The sequence below is a fragment of the Orycteropus afer genome, unplaced genomic scaffold (genome assembly GCF_000298275.1).
Source record: "Orycteropus afer afer isolate SDZICR_OR568_19922 unplaced genomic scaffold, OryAfe1.0 scaffold00786, whole genome shotgun sequence".
Lineage (NCBI taxonomy): Eukaryota > Metazoa > Chordata > Mammalia > Tubulidentata > Orycteropodidae > Orycteropus > Orycteropus afer.
In genome coordinates this window covers 153,939-171,316 of record NW_006922373.1, presented here as the reverse complement: position 1 = coordinate 171,316, position 17,378 = coordinate 153,939, and the positions used below count along the sequence as shown (strand labels likewise).

Below are 17,378 nucleotides of genomic sequence, written 5' to 3'. Positions count from 1 at the left end.
TATTTTGGGGCTCTTTCATTGGGTCCATAGATATTTATTATGGTTATATCTTCATGTTCAATTGATCCTTTAATCATTATATAATGTCCTTCCTTGTCTCATATGGTAGTTTTTGTGTTAAAGTCAATTTGATCAGAAATTAATATTGCCACTCCTGTTCTTTTATGGTTGACATTTGCTTGATATATCTTTTTCCACCCTTTTATTTTTAGTCTATTTTTGTCTTTGCTTCTAAGGTGTATATCTTGTTGACAGCATATTGATGGATTTTGTTTTCATGTCCAATCTGCAACTCTCCGTCTCTTGAGTGGTACATTTAATCCATTAACATTCAGTGTAATTACTGACAAGTATGAATTGGTTGCTGTCATTTTGTTATGTGTTTCTTCATGGTGTCCCTGGTTTCTTTGTTCCATATTCTTTTCTGTGCTGAGCTCATTATGTTTATGAATCATGTTATCGTTTCCTTTGTTGCTGTTGTTTTAGTATTTGCTGAATATTTGTGCTTGTCCTCTTTTTTATTGTGATGTGAAGGTTTATTGTTTTTCTTTGAGGTTACCCTGTGATTTATAATTTTCTCCCCAAGATAAGAATAGTCCATTCTATCCTGCAACTCTCTTGACTTCCTCACCACAGTAACTACACAGTACTTCCCCTGTTTTGGGTTTGTAGTTGTCCTCACTTGCCAATTGATGTCTCTGGTTCCCTGTTTACCATCTTGTAGGCTTATTTTACTTTGGATATGTCCATAGCTGTGGTTTCTGGGTTATGTCATCTTGCGTATTAATGGTCAGTTGTTGTTCTGGTTGCCTAGAGCCGCTCTGACAAGAATGTATACCACAAATGGGATGGCTGTAACAAATAGGAGTTTATTTCTTACAATTTGGAGGTTTTAAGTCCAAGTTCAAAGTGCCAGGCTCTGGGGCTGGGTGAAAGCCCCTCAACCTTGGGGTCCAGCTCTGCCTTCTGTTCCTGGCCTACAGGAGGTAGAGGCATTTCTTCACTCAGATAGATGCTGGCTGCTGAGGCTGAGAAGCCCCCAGGTTGACAAGGAAAAAGGCACAGTCCCTATGTTACCAAACCATACGGCAGGACATTAACTTAAATCCATTGTAAGGCCCAAGGTTGGCAGAGCATGGCAGGCTGCTGAGCAACAACACGGATACATGCAGGGTCCAAGTGTGCCACAGGCTAGAGACCATTCTCAAAGCTTATCCTTATATACAGGAAGCAGACCACATCCCAAAGGCAGCTACTCAGCTGCTCCCAGTAAATTCCACCATGGAGTTGATTACCAATCTCATCATGGGGAATACTACATCCAGCTGCTCAGCCACTCAACCAGGCCCAGTCAACCTGACACACAAACATAACCATCACAGTTGTTATTTGCTATTTTTAGTTCTCTGTTCAAATGACTCCCTTTAGTATCTTTTGTAAGGTTGGTGTGGTTTTAATAAATTCCTTTAGTTTCTGCTTATCTGGAAATCTCCTAATTTCACCATCATATTCGAGGGACAATTTTGCCGGGTATACGATCCTTGGTTGAAAATTTTTCTCTTTCAGGGTTTTATATATACCATCCCATTGCCTTCTTGCTTGCATGGTTTCTGCGGAGAAATCAGAGATTACTGGTTGTCCTTTGTAAGTAACTTTTTGTTTTTCCCATGCTGCTTTCAGGATTCTTTCTTTGTCTTTGGTTTTGGTAAGTTTGATGATGATATGTCTTTGTGATTTTCTTTTGGGGTCTATCCTGTTTGGGGTTTGTTGGACTTCCTAAATGGATATATTCTCCTCTTTCATCATATCAGGAAAGTTCTCTGACAAATTTTGGACAATTTGCTCAGTGGTGTTATTTTTCTCTTCCTGTTCTGGAATTCCAATGACACATAGGTTACTCCTTTTGATGGTATCCCATATGAACTTTAGGCTTTCTTCATTTTGTTTTGATATTTTTCCTGATTGATCCCTTTCCAAAGAAGTATTCATGTATTTGTCTTCAATCTCATTAATTCTGTCTTCCAATGCATCAATTCTACTCCTTTGCCCTTCCAATGTGTCATCTATTTCTGACAATTTAGTATTAGGATTTCTATCTGTAGATTTAGAATCATTTCTAATTTTTCATTTATTTTGTCATTTTGTTCTTGTATTTTCTTCCAAAATTCTTCTAAGGTTTTGTCTGTGTTTTCCTTGGTCTATCTCTCAATTCTTTGAAGATACCTAAATATAATTCTTTTGAATTCCTTATCAGAGAGTTCCAATGCTGCTTCTTCCTCAAGTATGTGTTCTGGGTCTCTATCCTGTTCCCTTGTTTCTACCACTTTATCTTGCTTCTTTGTGTGGACTGTGATGGTCTGTTGTCTTCGAGACACTGTAGCGTTGTTGTATTTAGATCTCTGTTAACTGTTTGTGAAGAGCAGCCAAGGGTGAGTCAGGCTGTTCTTGGTGGTTGTTAATTGTTGGCCTGTTGGCGGAGAACGAAGTGGTGGTTCTCACTCAGTAAGTGAAGCTGCAGGAATGTGGGTGCAGTTGTGTCACATGGGCACTGTTGCTGTGTTCCACTCAGTTAGACAAAAATAACAATTGAATAACCATCAAAAAAGTAAAAGCACATGGACACAAAATATACCATGTAACCACACAGAAACAGTAAACAAAAAAGACAAAAGGGAAAAAGAAGAAAACTACCACCACCACCACCACCAAAAGCCTACAATACCTGGGAGTAGGGCAATAAGAGAAAAAAGGTAGAGTAGGAGAATAATGAAGAAAAAAATAGGAAAAATGCAAAAAGAGAAACAAAGGTTAATCATGAGAAAGAAAAAAAAAAAAAATGCAACCAGGAACAGGGAAAAGAAAAAAAACTGAAAACTGGAACCTGGGAGGGGAAGAATAAAGAATAATAGTAAAAAGAACAAAAGCAGTAATAATAATAGTTTTACAACAGACAAAAACAACCAAACTAAAAAACAGAAAAAAGAAGAAAAAGGGAGGTGCAGGGCCCCCAGGCTACGACAGAGCACACAGACTGGGATGGAATTCCTGCCGGCCCAGAAAGTAGGTGGGAGTGAAGGATGGCCACACCTTCATTCATCAAGAGGGTGTGGGGTATAAGATTAACAAGGGAAATGTCACCCCTTTGAAGTCATCTGGGTCCAGAATGTCCTTGGGGTTCCCGGCAAGTGGAGCCTGTTCTTAAGTCCCTGCAATCTGGGAGAATGCTGTTGCTTAAAATATCCAAAATGGTCAAGCTGCTTGTAAACATTCAAAATAGCTGTGCCTTCTGGACAGACAATTCACAGCTCAGCCCGCCTTCCTCTTCGCTGCTTCCCCTTTTATTCCCCAGCCACCAGAGCAGTCCTTCATGCAGTCTCTGGGTAGCAGGGCTCATATTTAGGTTAATTCTTAGGTCCTATCATCATTCGGCAATATCCCAGCTGTCTGTGCCATCAGGATCACTGCCAGACCACAGCTCTGTATGTCTCCTTTTTTGGTGTTTTCATGCAAATTCTTCTGCTAGTTAGAGTTTAGTCCACTTCTATATCCTTCCCTTCAAGGCTCAGGGGTCTAGAATTATTTCTGTGTCTGTGTTAATTGATTCCCCTTTTCTTTGTTGAAGGTCTGTGCAGTCTTTCTGCCTATTCCGCCATCATGTAATCCTAGAAGTGAAGCCTGGTTCTGCTTTTCCTCATTGAGCTGGTCTGACTGCCTGGTTTCCAGAAGACAAATTACACTGCATCTTCCAGGGGCCTCTTCCATTTACAGTGCTCAACAGAGCTGCCCAAAAGAACGCTCTTTGATGATGGAAATACATGTGCACCCATATAGTGGCCAGATACGGCTATTGAACTTTAAATGTGGGTAGAGTGACTGAGGAATCAAATCTCTTATTTTATTTCATCTTAATTATTTAAAATTTAAATGGCCTCACATGCTGGTCACTTCTGTGTTGGACAGTACAAATTCTTACACATTCATTGGCATGGATTCTTATGAAAAAAACTCAGGCATCATTTAAAAGAAACCCAAATGTATGTCGGTGGGTTTATACAACTTGCCTTTTTATATATCATGTTGTGTAACTCTTATTCTATTGACCCTTTTCCTTCCTCCCCATTCCACGAAAAAGAAAACTGCCTAGGCCTAACACCTTGGCCCTCAAATGAGAGAGATCAGATGGAGATCACAAAACTAAAAACACATGGATGGCTTTTTAGGAAATGACTCCTCTCCCCTTCCACACACATATTTCAACTACAGCCAGAGGAATAAGAAAGGACAGTAGGACAAGTCTGCTTCTGCTTTAAGGGACAGACTCCATCTGTGCCATTGTCACTATCTGTGTGAATAAATTGCACCCCTAAACTGTTGACAGGATATAGATGCTTATAATGTTAGAAGTTGTCCTCAGGCAGCTAGCTGGAGTCAAAGGCTGCCATGCAAAGTACAAAAGATTAGGACTTTTTACTTATGGGCTGACACTCACTGATGAGGATGTCTAGTTATAAGATAAGAAATGTCAAGTTTCACTTCTACCAACATGTTTCCCTTCCGTAGGAAAATACTAGGGCATTTAGTATCTTCAGAACATCATTCCCTTGACCACTTTCTATCACTGCTCTCCTGAATGCAGGAAAAATCCAAAGCACTGAACGTGCCTTTGAAGGAGGAAGGGGTCTGGTGTTAATTCTGCCCTGCATACAGTGGAGTGAAACCAAACGGCTGGCTCACATGGAGCGGCCCTGGAGTGAAGGCAGAAGAAACAGGACTGGCAGCTTCGCTTGGCATCTGGAACAGCTATTTGATAGGCTCAGAGGGCGCGGGGGCTGACCTCAAGAGTTCTGACATCTAGGGCTTAATTTGCGATCATTTCTTAAAGTATTTTTCTTTAAAAAATCATCTCTGTTGGTTTCCTCTCAAGTTTCTGTAAAGGAGCTGAAGGCGTCCAGTATGGAGATATTTTGAAATGCCCACTGGTGCACTTAAAAAGGGAAGAAATACAGATTGGGAACAGAAGCACTCAGTGACCTGAGAAGCCGTCCACTCAGGCCTGACAGGAAGGTGTGCAATCTTGCCTGGACTTCTGCCTGAAAGGATATTGTCTGGCTCCATCACCTACTACAGTATGATCTGTGAAAGTCACACACAGTGTCTTCCAGGGTCTCTACCCCTACTTCTGCAAAGTGTTAGGAATAATCTGCTACTGCTTTTCTCTGTGAACCTTTCGATAATTTTAAAAAAAAACCCATAGTTTTGTCTTTAAAAGCTCACTCTGGAGCCAGCCTGCCTGAGTTCAACTTTTAGTTCCATCACTCACTAGCAGTGTGACTTTCAGCAACGTACTCAACCTCTCTGAGACTCAATTTCCTCATCTGTAAAATAGCCATAATAACACAATAATAGTAACACATAATAACACAATCATAAGATTGGTGTAAAATTGTTAATTGGTTAAAATATGGCTGACTATTTAGAGCAGCCCATGGCACAAAGTAAAGATTATATAAATGTCAGCTATTGTCAATTATTAATCACCTCCTCCTCTATGCTTCCAGACAGCACTGTGAACTTAGCACACTGCTTTAGACAAAGACACCAGTAAGCTGGAAAGAGCAAGTCTTTAGAGTCAAATCTGACTCAAATCTCAGCTTTGGCACTTACTGGCTAAGATAGGAACCTCAGACTGAAACCCACATCATATAGCCTATTATAACTTTCAGGAGCTCTGGTAGTATAGTGTCTAAGGCACTTGACTGCTAACCAGAAGGCTGGCAGTTCAAACCCACCAGCCACTCCTGAGAAGAAACGTTGGGCAATCTACTTCTGAGGTAATACCACCTCGGAAACCCAAGGAAGGGTTGCTATCAGTCAAGTCCGACTCCACAGCACATAACAACAACAACAACAACAACAACATTATAACTTTCAGTTCCCTCCGTAATGAAATGGAGATAATACTTACTCTTACCTTGTTTGGCTGGGAAAATTATAAAAGAACCTGTGTGAAAGAACCTAGCTAGTGCTCTAGCAGTGAGTATGTTAACGAGCCTTACAAGATGAATGAGACTATCTCCATGATGGGAGCTGGAACACAGAGGAGTGGTGGGGTTTTGTCAGCGTGGGTGGAAGGGGGCTTTACCTTTCTGTCCTGGAATTCTCTTGCTCGCTTTGGACCTTGGTGGTTTCTTCCATTGACAACATCTCCTCTGACTTCAAAATCACACTGAAAAAAACCAAGTGCCAAATTAGAGGGATCAGAGAGATAGAAGCTCTCTTCAATAAGACTCATGTAGACATGTCATATTTAAGGAGTTCAGTGTCACTAGGCAGAATTTTGACAAAAAGAAAAAAAAGTAATTCTTTATGGTAGATTAGATGAAATGACCAGCATCTCTGCTGCTAAAATCAACTCACCAAAGCAAATCTTTGTGGGTTAACAACTGGCTTCCCACCTCACAGGGACTTAATGTATCTTAGTTTTAAACATCTAACTCCTTTCAAGGGAGCTCTGGTAGCATAGTGCCTAAGGCATTTGACTGCTAACCAGGAGGCTGGCGGTTCAAACCCACTAGCCACTCCTCAGAAGGAAAGTTGGGCAATCTACTTCTGTAGAGATATTGCCTTGGAAACCCAAGGAGGGCTCACTATGAGTCGGATGGCAGCGTGTTTGGTTTTTGAACTCCTTTCAAAACATTCGCTTAGCATTTAGATTAAATTGCTAATACAGTGCTGTTATGAGGATAACTGGAGAATTTCTTATCTCCTAAATCAATTGTGTATTACAGTCAAAGAAGGCAGGCTTCTTAGATTTCAGTTGAGAGATTTTACATAGTAAATGAAACCAAAATGACAAGATATACATTTAATACACTGAAAAAAGTTATAGGTTTTTCACAGTTACTAATTATGGGCAAAGGCAAGAGAATAAAGAATAATGGGATTGAGGAGGTTAAGAGTTTTGGGGAGAAATCTGGGAAGAATGCTTAGGAACACTTCATAATGAAACTCAAGAATGTAGGAGAGACCCCATCTGCTGTGAAGAGCATCATAAAGGAAAATAAAGGCATTAGCACAACTGCAGGATGCTGTTAGGCAAAAGGGCACTTAGCATTTCCTGGTGTCTTGAATGAGACTTGTGAAAAATTCATCTCTATGTGAACATGACTCCCAAATTTGTAGTCCTGATCGCATTGTCAAGCTTCATACAATGTGTCCAACTGCCCACTTAACCTCTCTACCTGGATGTCTAGTATATATCTCAAAATTAACACGTCTAAAAGAGTTCTGGATTCCATTCTCACCCTACTCCCATCCCAACATGCTCCACGTGCCTCTCCAATGTCTTCCTTACGTAATTAAAAATGACTAATATCCAACCTGATGTTTAGGGCAAAATTCTAAAAGTCACCCTTAATTCTCTCTTTAACCTTATCCTCCAAATATAATCCATTAGCAAGTCCTATCTCCAAACCCATCCCCAAACCTCTTCTACCATCTTCATGCCTCCAATTACCCTTAGAATAAAATAAAAATTCCTTAGCACAGCTTACCAGGCCCACCTGACCTGGCCCTGGCCTTTGACCTTCTACCCCTTGTCTGACCTCTACCTTGTACGTATCACCAGTTATACTACTCTCCAGCTACACTGGCCTCTTTCTTCTTTTTTTAAATCAAGTTCACTCCTATCTCAAGACCTTTACGCTTGCTGGCCCTCTGCCTGTAACACTTGTTTCCTATAGTTTTCAAGGCTGATTCTTCATCATCATTTAAGTCTCAGCTCAACCTCTTCAGAAAGGTTCTCTATAGCCTCGTTAACAAACTAGCCAACTCCTGACCCCAAGCAACTGCTAGCCTGTTGTTTTATATATTTCTCCATAGCATTTATTTGGCATCTTTTTTTTTTAAACATTTTTTTATGGTTTGAGTGAATATTGGGATCTTAAATTCAATTTCATTGTGTATCTCCCCTCAGTAGAACATGAATCCCCACCAGAGCAGGAACCTGGTCAGTCTTGTTGAGTGCCTGGCATATAGTAGGTCCCGAATAAATAGTCACTGATAGATAAAACCAGTAGAAATGTCATTTAATTAATTATGAGCATACCAAACCATATATAATAGTTTTAAACTGCTTTCACTAATTTTATTTTGCCTGATCTGTTGTCACCAGCAGCTCCTAGATGGCTCTGTTCTAAAATTATTCCTCCTCCTACACTCTATCTTATTTACCTCTCACGTTCTCAGTATCATAAAGTGTAACATCTCTTTGAAGGAACCTGATTTCTAAACAGATACATTTACATGTTAATATGAAGGATTTTTCAACAACAGTGAACAGCCAGTTTTCAACAAAGATGTATGTATGTAAAATTCAAGTGGGCCTGTTTCTGGTCCCAAGGAATTATTCTTTCTGCTTTATACTTTTCCTCCCCCTGAGTGACTGTTTCTTTAGAACACTAGAATATAAAAGAGTGAGCACAGAATTTCCTGGTTTGCTCTGTATAACTCTTAATGATCCCCATTATCAAGGAAGATTTGTAGAAAGTGATGTGTTAATGGAAGGAAGTGTCATCAATTTTCCTTGACTATCTGACTCAACAGAACCAAGTCTCTCTGACTAGTTTGTAACATCAAGGACCTACCTCATCCAGCATCTTTCTTTCCTTAATAGACTGGGTCACCCCTAAAGAAAACACAGAAAGATCAGGTCACATGGAGATGGATGGTTCAGAGATTCACATTAAGAGCATCAGAAGAATACCGAGTATAGGTCCTTTCCCTACAGAGCCACAGTTCCTTAACAAAGCCTGTGGCAGAGATTTCTTTCTGGAGACACAGTTGATACTTAATTTCAACGTTATAAAAGTGCCTGCTGCACATGGATTTCTGCCCACTATTATATAAATCCTTAGTTTATATGCTAACATTGGTAGGAGCAGATTAAGTCCTATTAGTTTTGAAAAGAAATCCTTTTTCCCAACATCATCAGCTTATCTTAACAAAGAGATATGCATTAAAGATAAAGCCAGTTTAGTGTTACCATTAAAGACCTTTTGGTAATTCAGACTCAGCAGCAGCAAAAACCTTAGGTGTTAAAATGTTAGGTGTAAAAATGCAATTCTGAAGTGTTAGAGGGAGGAGGGGAGAAATTATATTGTACTTACAGAAATAGCTAACTACCCATTTCCCTCCTGCAATTCCCAGAAAATATTTCAGCGTCCGTTCACATACAAACTCAGTGTCTGCAGAATGAAAAACATATGAAGGATTAGTAGTTGAACACAAAATCAGGAAATGCTGCTGTAAGAAAGCCCCAGCTCCTTATGCTACTCAAGGTCAATCTTCATTGATGACTCCAACATTCCTGGATGTGACAGAATCAGAGGCTGGAAGCATCCCTAGTTATAAACAGCAGGTGTGGTTCTTTGCAAGCTTGGAAAAGGGTGATAGGAAGACCAGAGGAAATGGCTGCCCATTGTAGATGCCGAGGCTGCTAAAGATCTCTGTTGTCATGTTCAAAGCATTACCCATGTCAGTAGAGCTGATATGAGAAGTGTTGACAGATCTTTTTTACTGGACAGTAAAATGTGAAAGAAGAAAAAGGACCACTGGAATCCTACATCTGAAAGGTTAACATAAGTAACAAATTTTCACTCCCAGAATTTTCCACCTGGGGAATCCTAACTCCCTAATGTTCCCCTGAGAGGACAGGAAAATGGAGTCTTTTCATAGCTTTTCTCTTTTCTATAGAAGGATTTCAAAAAGCAGTAGCTGAAGAATCACTTGCTTATTTCCTAGTGTTTCAGAGGCCCCTTTGAAGAACTAAGTAAACTGGAGAAAGAACACTTAGTTTTAAACAGAAGAAATGTATTTAACTAAATCCTGAACACAGCAGGCCATCTGCCAGTAGTAACAGTGACCATTCTCCATCACAGAAGTCTTTACATTTTAATTTTTAAAGGTTTTTGTTTGCTGCAAAAGTTGATTTAATAATATGCTTTAAATTCAGAAATTTCAGCTCATTCTTATTTCAAATAAGAAAATGTTATATGGTCTTTTGCGTTTAAAGACTGAACTACTTAAATTTAATTTGCATTTAAGTTTTCTTTCTCTTTTATCAGCTTTCATCCAAACCTATAGTTTAAGATATGTTAAACTTCAATGACATTCGTCTCTAAAATTGCACTTAGTTGGTAGTACCTTGTTCTGGTACCTGCTTCCAGTGAGCACTGCCCTCTGACCTTGTGGTACAATTTTCATACAGCAGAAACCCTCTGACCTTGTGGTACAATTTTCATACAGCAGAAACCTAAGGCAATGTATCTCTGCCAAAGAGTTTGGAGCCTCAGATCAAATACCTGAGGCCATGTGAATATCCTAGAGAGGACCACTGTATTTGCAGAGAATTAATTTTGTTAGAAAGGCTTTAAGAGTTGGAACCACAATCTGCATACTCCTTTATACACTCCCCCCACTGCTCAGCACTGGTCTTTGATCTGCTTTCTGGAGCCATGTGAATCTAACACCTCTTCCAGATAAGAATTCTTCAGATATTTGAAGATAGTTGTTTTGTTCCCTTAAGTCATCTCATTCCTCAATTTTTCAAATGACATTTTGATTTCTTTTCTCTATTCTCATCATCTACCTCTGAATGAACACTCTCCAGTTTGTCAGGGACTGTGTTAAAAAGAAAGCATGGTGCTCAGAACAGGGAGCTGTTGCAGGCAGAGTTACTCCACAGAGAATACAGCTGGACAGGGTCTTCACTTCACTTACTCTAGAATTAGGCTTGTACTGATGAGGCCCAATTTCAGATGAGCTCTCTTGTTGTTGTTAGATGCCATCAGATCGGTTCTGACTCATACCGATCCTACGTACAACAGAATGAAACACTGCTTGGTCCCGTGCCATCCTCACAATTGCTGCTATGTTTAAGTCCATTGTAGCCACTATGTCAATCTATCTTGTCGAGGGTCTTCTTTTTCACTTACCTACTTTACCAAGCATGATATCCTTCTCCAAGACATAATGCTTGGTAAAGTATAACAAGCTTTATAAAGTATAACATACCCAAAGCACATGAGACCAAGTATTACTATCCTTGCTTCTAAGGAGTATTCTGGCTGTACTTCTTCCAAGACAGATTTGTTTGTTCTTCTGGCAGTCTATGGTATATCCAATATTTTTTGCCAACATTATAATTCAAAGGCATTCATTCTTCTCAAGACTTTCTTATTCATTCTTCAGGTTTTGCATGCATATGACGCAACTGAAAATACCATGGCTGGGGTCAGACACACCTTAGTCCTCAAAGTGGTATCTTTACTTTTTCATACTTTAAAGAGGTCTTGTGCAGCAGATTTGCCCAATGTAATACACGGTTTAATTTCTTAACTGATAACACCATGGGCATTGATTGTGGATCCAAGTAAAAGGAAATCCTTAATAACTTCATTTTTTTTTTTTCTGTTTATCATGATGTTGCTTACTTGCTCAGTTGTGAGGATTTTTGTTTTATGTTGAGGTTTGATCTTTGAGCTTCATCAGTAAGTACTTCAAGTCTTTCACTTTCAGCAAGTAAGGTTGTATCATCTGCATATTTTAAGTTGTTAATGAATCTTCTTCCAATCTTGATACCATATTCTTCTTCATAAAGTCCAACTTCTTGGATTATTTGCCAGCATACAGATTGAGTAATTATGGTGAAAGAATACAACTCTGATGCTCACCTTTGCTGACTTTAAACCACACAGTATCCTCTTCTTGTGTTCAAAAGACTGCCTCTTGGTCCTTGTACGAGTTCCACATAAGCACAATTAAGTGTTCCGGAATTCCCATTTTTTGATTGTCATCCATAACTTGTCAGCATCCGCACAGTTGAATACATTTGCATAATCAATAAAACACAGGTAAACATCTTTCTGGTATTCTTTGCTTTCAGCCATGATCCATCTGATATTAGTAATGATATTCGTTACACGTTCTCTTCTGAATCTGGCTTAAAAGTCTGGCAGTTCCCTATTGATATACTGCTGCACTGTTTTTGAATTATCTTCAGCAAAATTTTACTTGCATGTGATATTAATGATATTGTTTGATAACTTCCACTTTCTGTTGGATCACTTTCTTTGGAATGGGCACAAATATGGCTCAAGAAGCCAAAGTGAAATGTGCAAAGACCTGGAGCTAGAAAACCAAAAGGAAAGAACCCACTCAGCATTTCTCAAGCCGAAACAAGAAGAAAAAATTCAAGCCTTGAGCTGCATTATTAAAGGGTTCTATGGACAAAATATTAACAGATACAGGAAGCAGCAAAAGAAGATGGAAGGAATACACAGTGACTGTATAAAAAGAATTGGTTATCTTCAAACATGTCAGGAGGTAGCATATGATCAAGAACTGATGGTACTGAAGAAAGAAGTCCAAGCTGCACTGAAGATATCTGCCAAAAACAAGGTTCCAGGAACTGACGGAACACCAATTAAGATATTCAATGAATGGATGCAATGCTGGACATGCTCACTCATCTATGATAAGAAATTTGGAAGACAGCTACCTGGCCATGGCCAACTGACAGGAAGAGATCCACATTTGTGCTGATTCCAAAGAAAGAGCTTTTTAGCAGCCCTGGATTGTTTATTCAGATTTAATATACAGTCAACTAAATCCCCCAAAGGTCTTCTTTATCCCATAAGTCATAATTAAGATTTAAAAAGGGGAAAGTGTAGGACAACTGAAGTGGCCTCTCTTTTTCTTCCTTTTCTATATACTAGGCTATCTATGGTACTTCTGTTATAGTGGCACTAGATAACTAACACACTTATCAAATATTCCCATTTCTTCGTAACGTTTTAACATACCTATTTTAACATATTTTGTTAAGGTTTTTGGCATACCTGTTTTCATGATAACATGAGTAGTCTCCTCAGTAATTTGATTAGTTAAAGTGCACTGGTGTTTTCTGGCAAACTTGTGCACAAGCATCTGAAATCAAATATATATTGCATTGTAGTAAGTTATTTCAAGTATGTGGTTTAGAGGTTTAGTTATCCTAGCTTTGAGTCTCCATTTTTCTTAGAAAAGGCACATCATTTTTATTCTAACATGGCTTAAGTCTCAAAATAGATAGTAATTCAATAAAAATCTTGTATAAATCAGAGGAAGAAATACTGAAGTAGTTTATGCTAGCAGACGTGGAATTATAACCAAGATGCAAAATAATATTAATTTTGCCTTTCACAGAAGATATCATTTTATTCACTATGACAGTTTCTTTGCAGAGTGACACTCCACTATACTATAATTCAGATTTATCAGCCTACACTTTATAAGCTGAGAAGGAACCAGTCCATATAGAAAGTTATGTTACAGATATATGTACCTTAAAAACAAGATCTAACCCTCTGACAGTTACAAAACATTCCAGTCAAGATGTTTCTAAAGGTCACTGCAAAAACTATCAATTCCATCTTAAGGAGAAGGATTGGAAGAGGCTCATATTCTTCTCAAAAGGAATCTGGTGCCTTCTAGCCATTCTCTATGAACCAAATAAAAATCAATAGGCAGTAAAAGAAATTAACCAGATCCATTATGGGTGCAGTTGACATAATTGGTAGCTATTGTTTGGTAAATAATTTTGTTTACCAAGGGCCATCATTTACCAGCCATCGGCCACCCACGCCAATATTTATGTGCTGCATAATATTGCAACGGAGGTCAGGCCATCTTTCTTTCATGCTGCTTCACTCCACACTGCCACAGGGCACTGAGTAAGGCAGGCTAGAGAAGCTAATGACATCCTCCCCCTTTTACCACTGCCCTCTGCCAGGATCATTAGCAATTCTGAACTGATTAATTGCTGAAATCCCAGCCTTGAAACAGTGTTCAGTTAGAAGAGCAACTGCTGAAAAGATCATCTGAATATAGGCTTCAGAATTAATCATGTGTAATACAGTCAGCAGCTTTCATCATAAATTTACCACACTTCAGCAAGTCTGAATAGAGCTCAAAAGTTTTTCTCTTTGCTTGTTTAAAAACAATATGCACCCAAGCCACTTATAGTCTAATCTGTGGCTCAGAGTTGCCCATAGCTAGAAAGATTAGACAATTTCACCCATCTCTGAAAAGCTAACTCTCAAAATAAAGGAATAGGAATGCTAATTTTCAATGAATAAATGGGCATTCTAGATGTGTAGGCGAGTGATCAAGAACAGTACCAACAGACACAGGTCTGAATTTTCAGAGCACATACTGTTCTGCCATGTAGTTGGGAGATGAGAATTTTAGCAGCCACCATCTTGTACTTACCCATTGTAACAACCAGGGCAAACTCATTTGCTTTGCCCTATTAGTAGTGGGACATATCTGGCCACATAGAGAATGGTATGCTGAGTCACTAACTATGGAGAAGTTAAGATGAGAAATGGTTCCTATCCTCAGAAGGATGCATTAAAGAAGATCGTTCAGAATGACTAAGTGTTGTTTCTCAGCATACAATAAGGCACCTACTATAGAAATCCATTTGATACTCTGGTGTGTTATCTTACCTTGGTTTTAAAGAGATATTAATTTAATTATTTTATTATGAAGTGATGTCAATGCTTATTAAATGTTCCAGGATGTCTGATTAAAGTTTCAGTATTCTTAATATTTCAATGGGTATTTTTCCACAATGTGAAACAATTCCCATTTCTGTCATGAGGAGCCCAAGGAGATGCCAAAATCCTAATAGCAAGGGCTGTTATAGGGAAGAAATGATAGGGCAGGCTATTGAACAACTATGTTATAAGCCAGGAATGAAGACAAATAAACACTGGAGAAACGCCACTGTTTGGCAGTAGGCTGGAACCAGCCAGGATTTAGTTAATCAGATGTGAACCAAGGTGGGCAAAGGATGCTTTCTGAAGTAGTGTTATACGTACTTGCTTTTTTAGATACAAAGAATTCAAATTCAAAAGTTCTATATCATACTTAAAATTGTAACTTCCCTCTAATATCTAATAATTATTTTCTCAAATAAATAACATACAAAATAATCCATATTATAGCTTTATCTAGGTCCAAATTTTCAGAACTTAGTAATGGAATTCAATTACATGGAATTGTGCCTGTTTCCTAGATATCTTCCTACAGGTTCTTCATCACCAGTACCTATTTAAAATGACCTACAGTGTGTGATAAAATCTCAGTCATTAGGGAGCTACATATAGATACACTCACAAATTCTTTTGGAGTCAAGCCTGATGCCACCATGGATATTCTTCTGTTGACCCCTTCAGTTGAAGATATTACTCCTGGCTTCTCCCTGCTCACACTTTCTTCACTCACGTTGTTCCTAGCAGTATTAGTAGTATGAGCATCAGCTGAACTGTTGGCAGATTCTGCATCTTGAAAGTGGGGTAAATTCAATGCACAGGAGGAAGGTGGCATACTGCAATCAAGAACTGGATGTGGGGCTTTGTCTTCAGAGGGATCAGATTCAGGGTCATCAGAGAAGAGGCTGACTCCAGATTCTAGGCAAGGGGTTCCCTCTGAAAGGAATGGGGAAGAAGGTTATCTACATGACAATCAATTTCATTACAAACTTACAGTCTTTCCTGAAAATTAAAAACACAGATTAATAAGATTAAGAGAAAAATGGCTATACTAATACACTGCTTCTGGAAGTATAAAGGGGCTTAACCTTACTAAAGGACAACTTGGCATTATATACCACAAGCCTTAATATGTATATACAGTATCAGTCAATAATTTCAGTTTTGGAAATGTTACCTAAAAAAAAATTAAAAGATATACGCAAAGGTTTAGTTATAGAAGTATTCATTACAATGCTATTTATAGTAGGAAAACTTTAGAAACAACCTAAACATCAACTAATACAGATTAAACGAACTATGGAACGCCTACTCCAACAGAACCCTCTTCCCTCATTAGAGTTTGAACATAAACACTGATTCACAAGGAAATGGAAAAATGTCCATAGTATATTAAAGAAAATAGCTATAAAATATCATTTATCATGAGTCTATATTTTAAAAATAAAATTTTAAATAAAATAACTGAAGAAAAAAGCAATACTTTATCACTAAGTGATAGGAATATAGGTAAGTAAATATTCCCCTTTTTTATTATCTATATTTTCTAATTTTTGGCAATGAACATACAGTACTTTTGTAAAAAAAAGGGAAAAGTTGAGAAAATGAGATCCTCTATTTTTGTTTCTTCATCTATGATGATGATTACCCTTTTCACTTTATAAATCATCTGACATCAGTACTAAATTAAAAACAGCGGAGAGCATCCCTGACACATTTCAGAAAATGTCACTCCATCAGGAAGTAAGCATAGCTAAGTAGAATGGATGAAGTTACTAAAATGACCCTTGTGAACATGGCCAAATACCACAGTTAGATGCCAAATAGCACCTTTTATGATAATGTGTTTTTGAGGATTAATTTAAAACTTTCTTTATTGATTAAAATTTTGATTTACAAGCCATAAAACACAATATTCATTAAAACTGATTTATAAGGCATACAATATACAGTCATTTGTGTTCATTAATTCATAAAAGAACTTACATTGGGATTTGACTCATTTTTCAATACAGGACAGGCCTAAAACTGAGTTCTAGGGCACTTTTACTCCTGTCAATTGAAGTAAAATATTTAGAGTACATCAAGACTTTCCCATCCTCAAAACTTTTAGATGCGTTAAACCAATAAGAACAATTAACAACTGTGATCATTTTCAAGTAAACTTGGATTAGCACTCAAGTTATTTCTGAAAAATGGGCTTAAGTATCACTGATGTATCCATGATTGACTTGTACATCTGAGCGTGAATTAACCAGAATATCTTTACATAAGAGTAAAATAGAAGTGTTTTCTCCATCAGAGCAGATGAAACATTACCTAGATCTTGCCTTGGCAAATAAGCCTGCTCCATTAAATTATGGACCTCAGACTTTTCCAGTTGGTGCTCCTCCACATCCACCATGAACTCCTCCTGAGACAGGCAGTTTCCATTCTGAAGATTCCCTGAGTGGCTGTGCATATCCTGCCTATTATCTAACAACTGGAATTTAGAAGGAGAAGACCTAGAAAGATGAAGTGAGAAAACCATAACAGCTTATGAAAGGACTAGCTGGACAGCTAAAGTATGGTCTGAGGCAGTGGTCTCCTGGATGTTGAAAAGCATGTCAGTAAATTTCACCAAATTATCTACTGTCATTCACTCACATTCTATACACTATTCCACTTGAGTCCAAGTGGATGTTCTAAACACAGATCTCTCATGAAAATAGAAACCTGATTAATTCTAACATCTCTACACTCATTATTTCTACCCAATTTTAGCAGAATTCATAGAATCAT

The 17,378-nt window shown here is 38.3% G+C and overlaps 1 protein-coding gene across 1 annotated transcript in view; it reads right to left on the bottom strand.

The window, feature by feature from the left end:
- Positions 1-17,378, bottom strand: part of BRCA1 (BRCA1 DNA repair associated) — an 85,781-nt gene that overhangs the window by 12,169 nt on the left and 56,234 nt on the right. Inside the window, exons 13-18 of the mRNA XM_007957724.2 lie at positions 16,917-17,101; positions 15,223-15,533; positions 12,900-12,987; positions 9,168-9,245; positions 8,646-8,686; positions 6,143-6,226 (exon numbers count right to left, since the gene is read on the bottom strand). Of these exons, the coding sequence (XP_007955915.1) occupies positions 6,143-6,226; positions 8,646-8,686; positions 9,168-9,245; positions 12,900-12,987; positions 15,223-15,533; positions 16,917-17,101 (787 nt within the window). The remainder of the gene's footprint in view (positions 1-6,142; positions 6,227-8,645; positions 8,687-9,167; positions 9,246-12,899; positions 12,988-15,222; positions 15,534-16,916; positions 17,102-17,378) is intronic.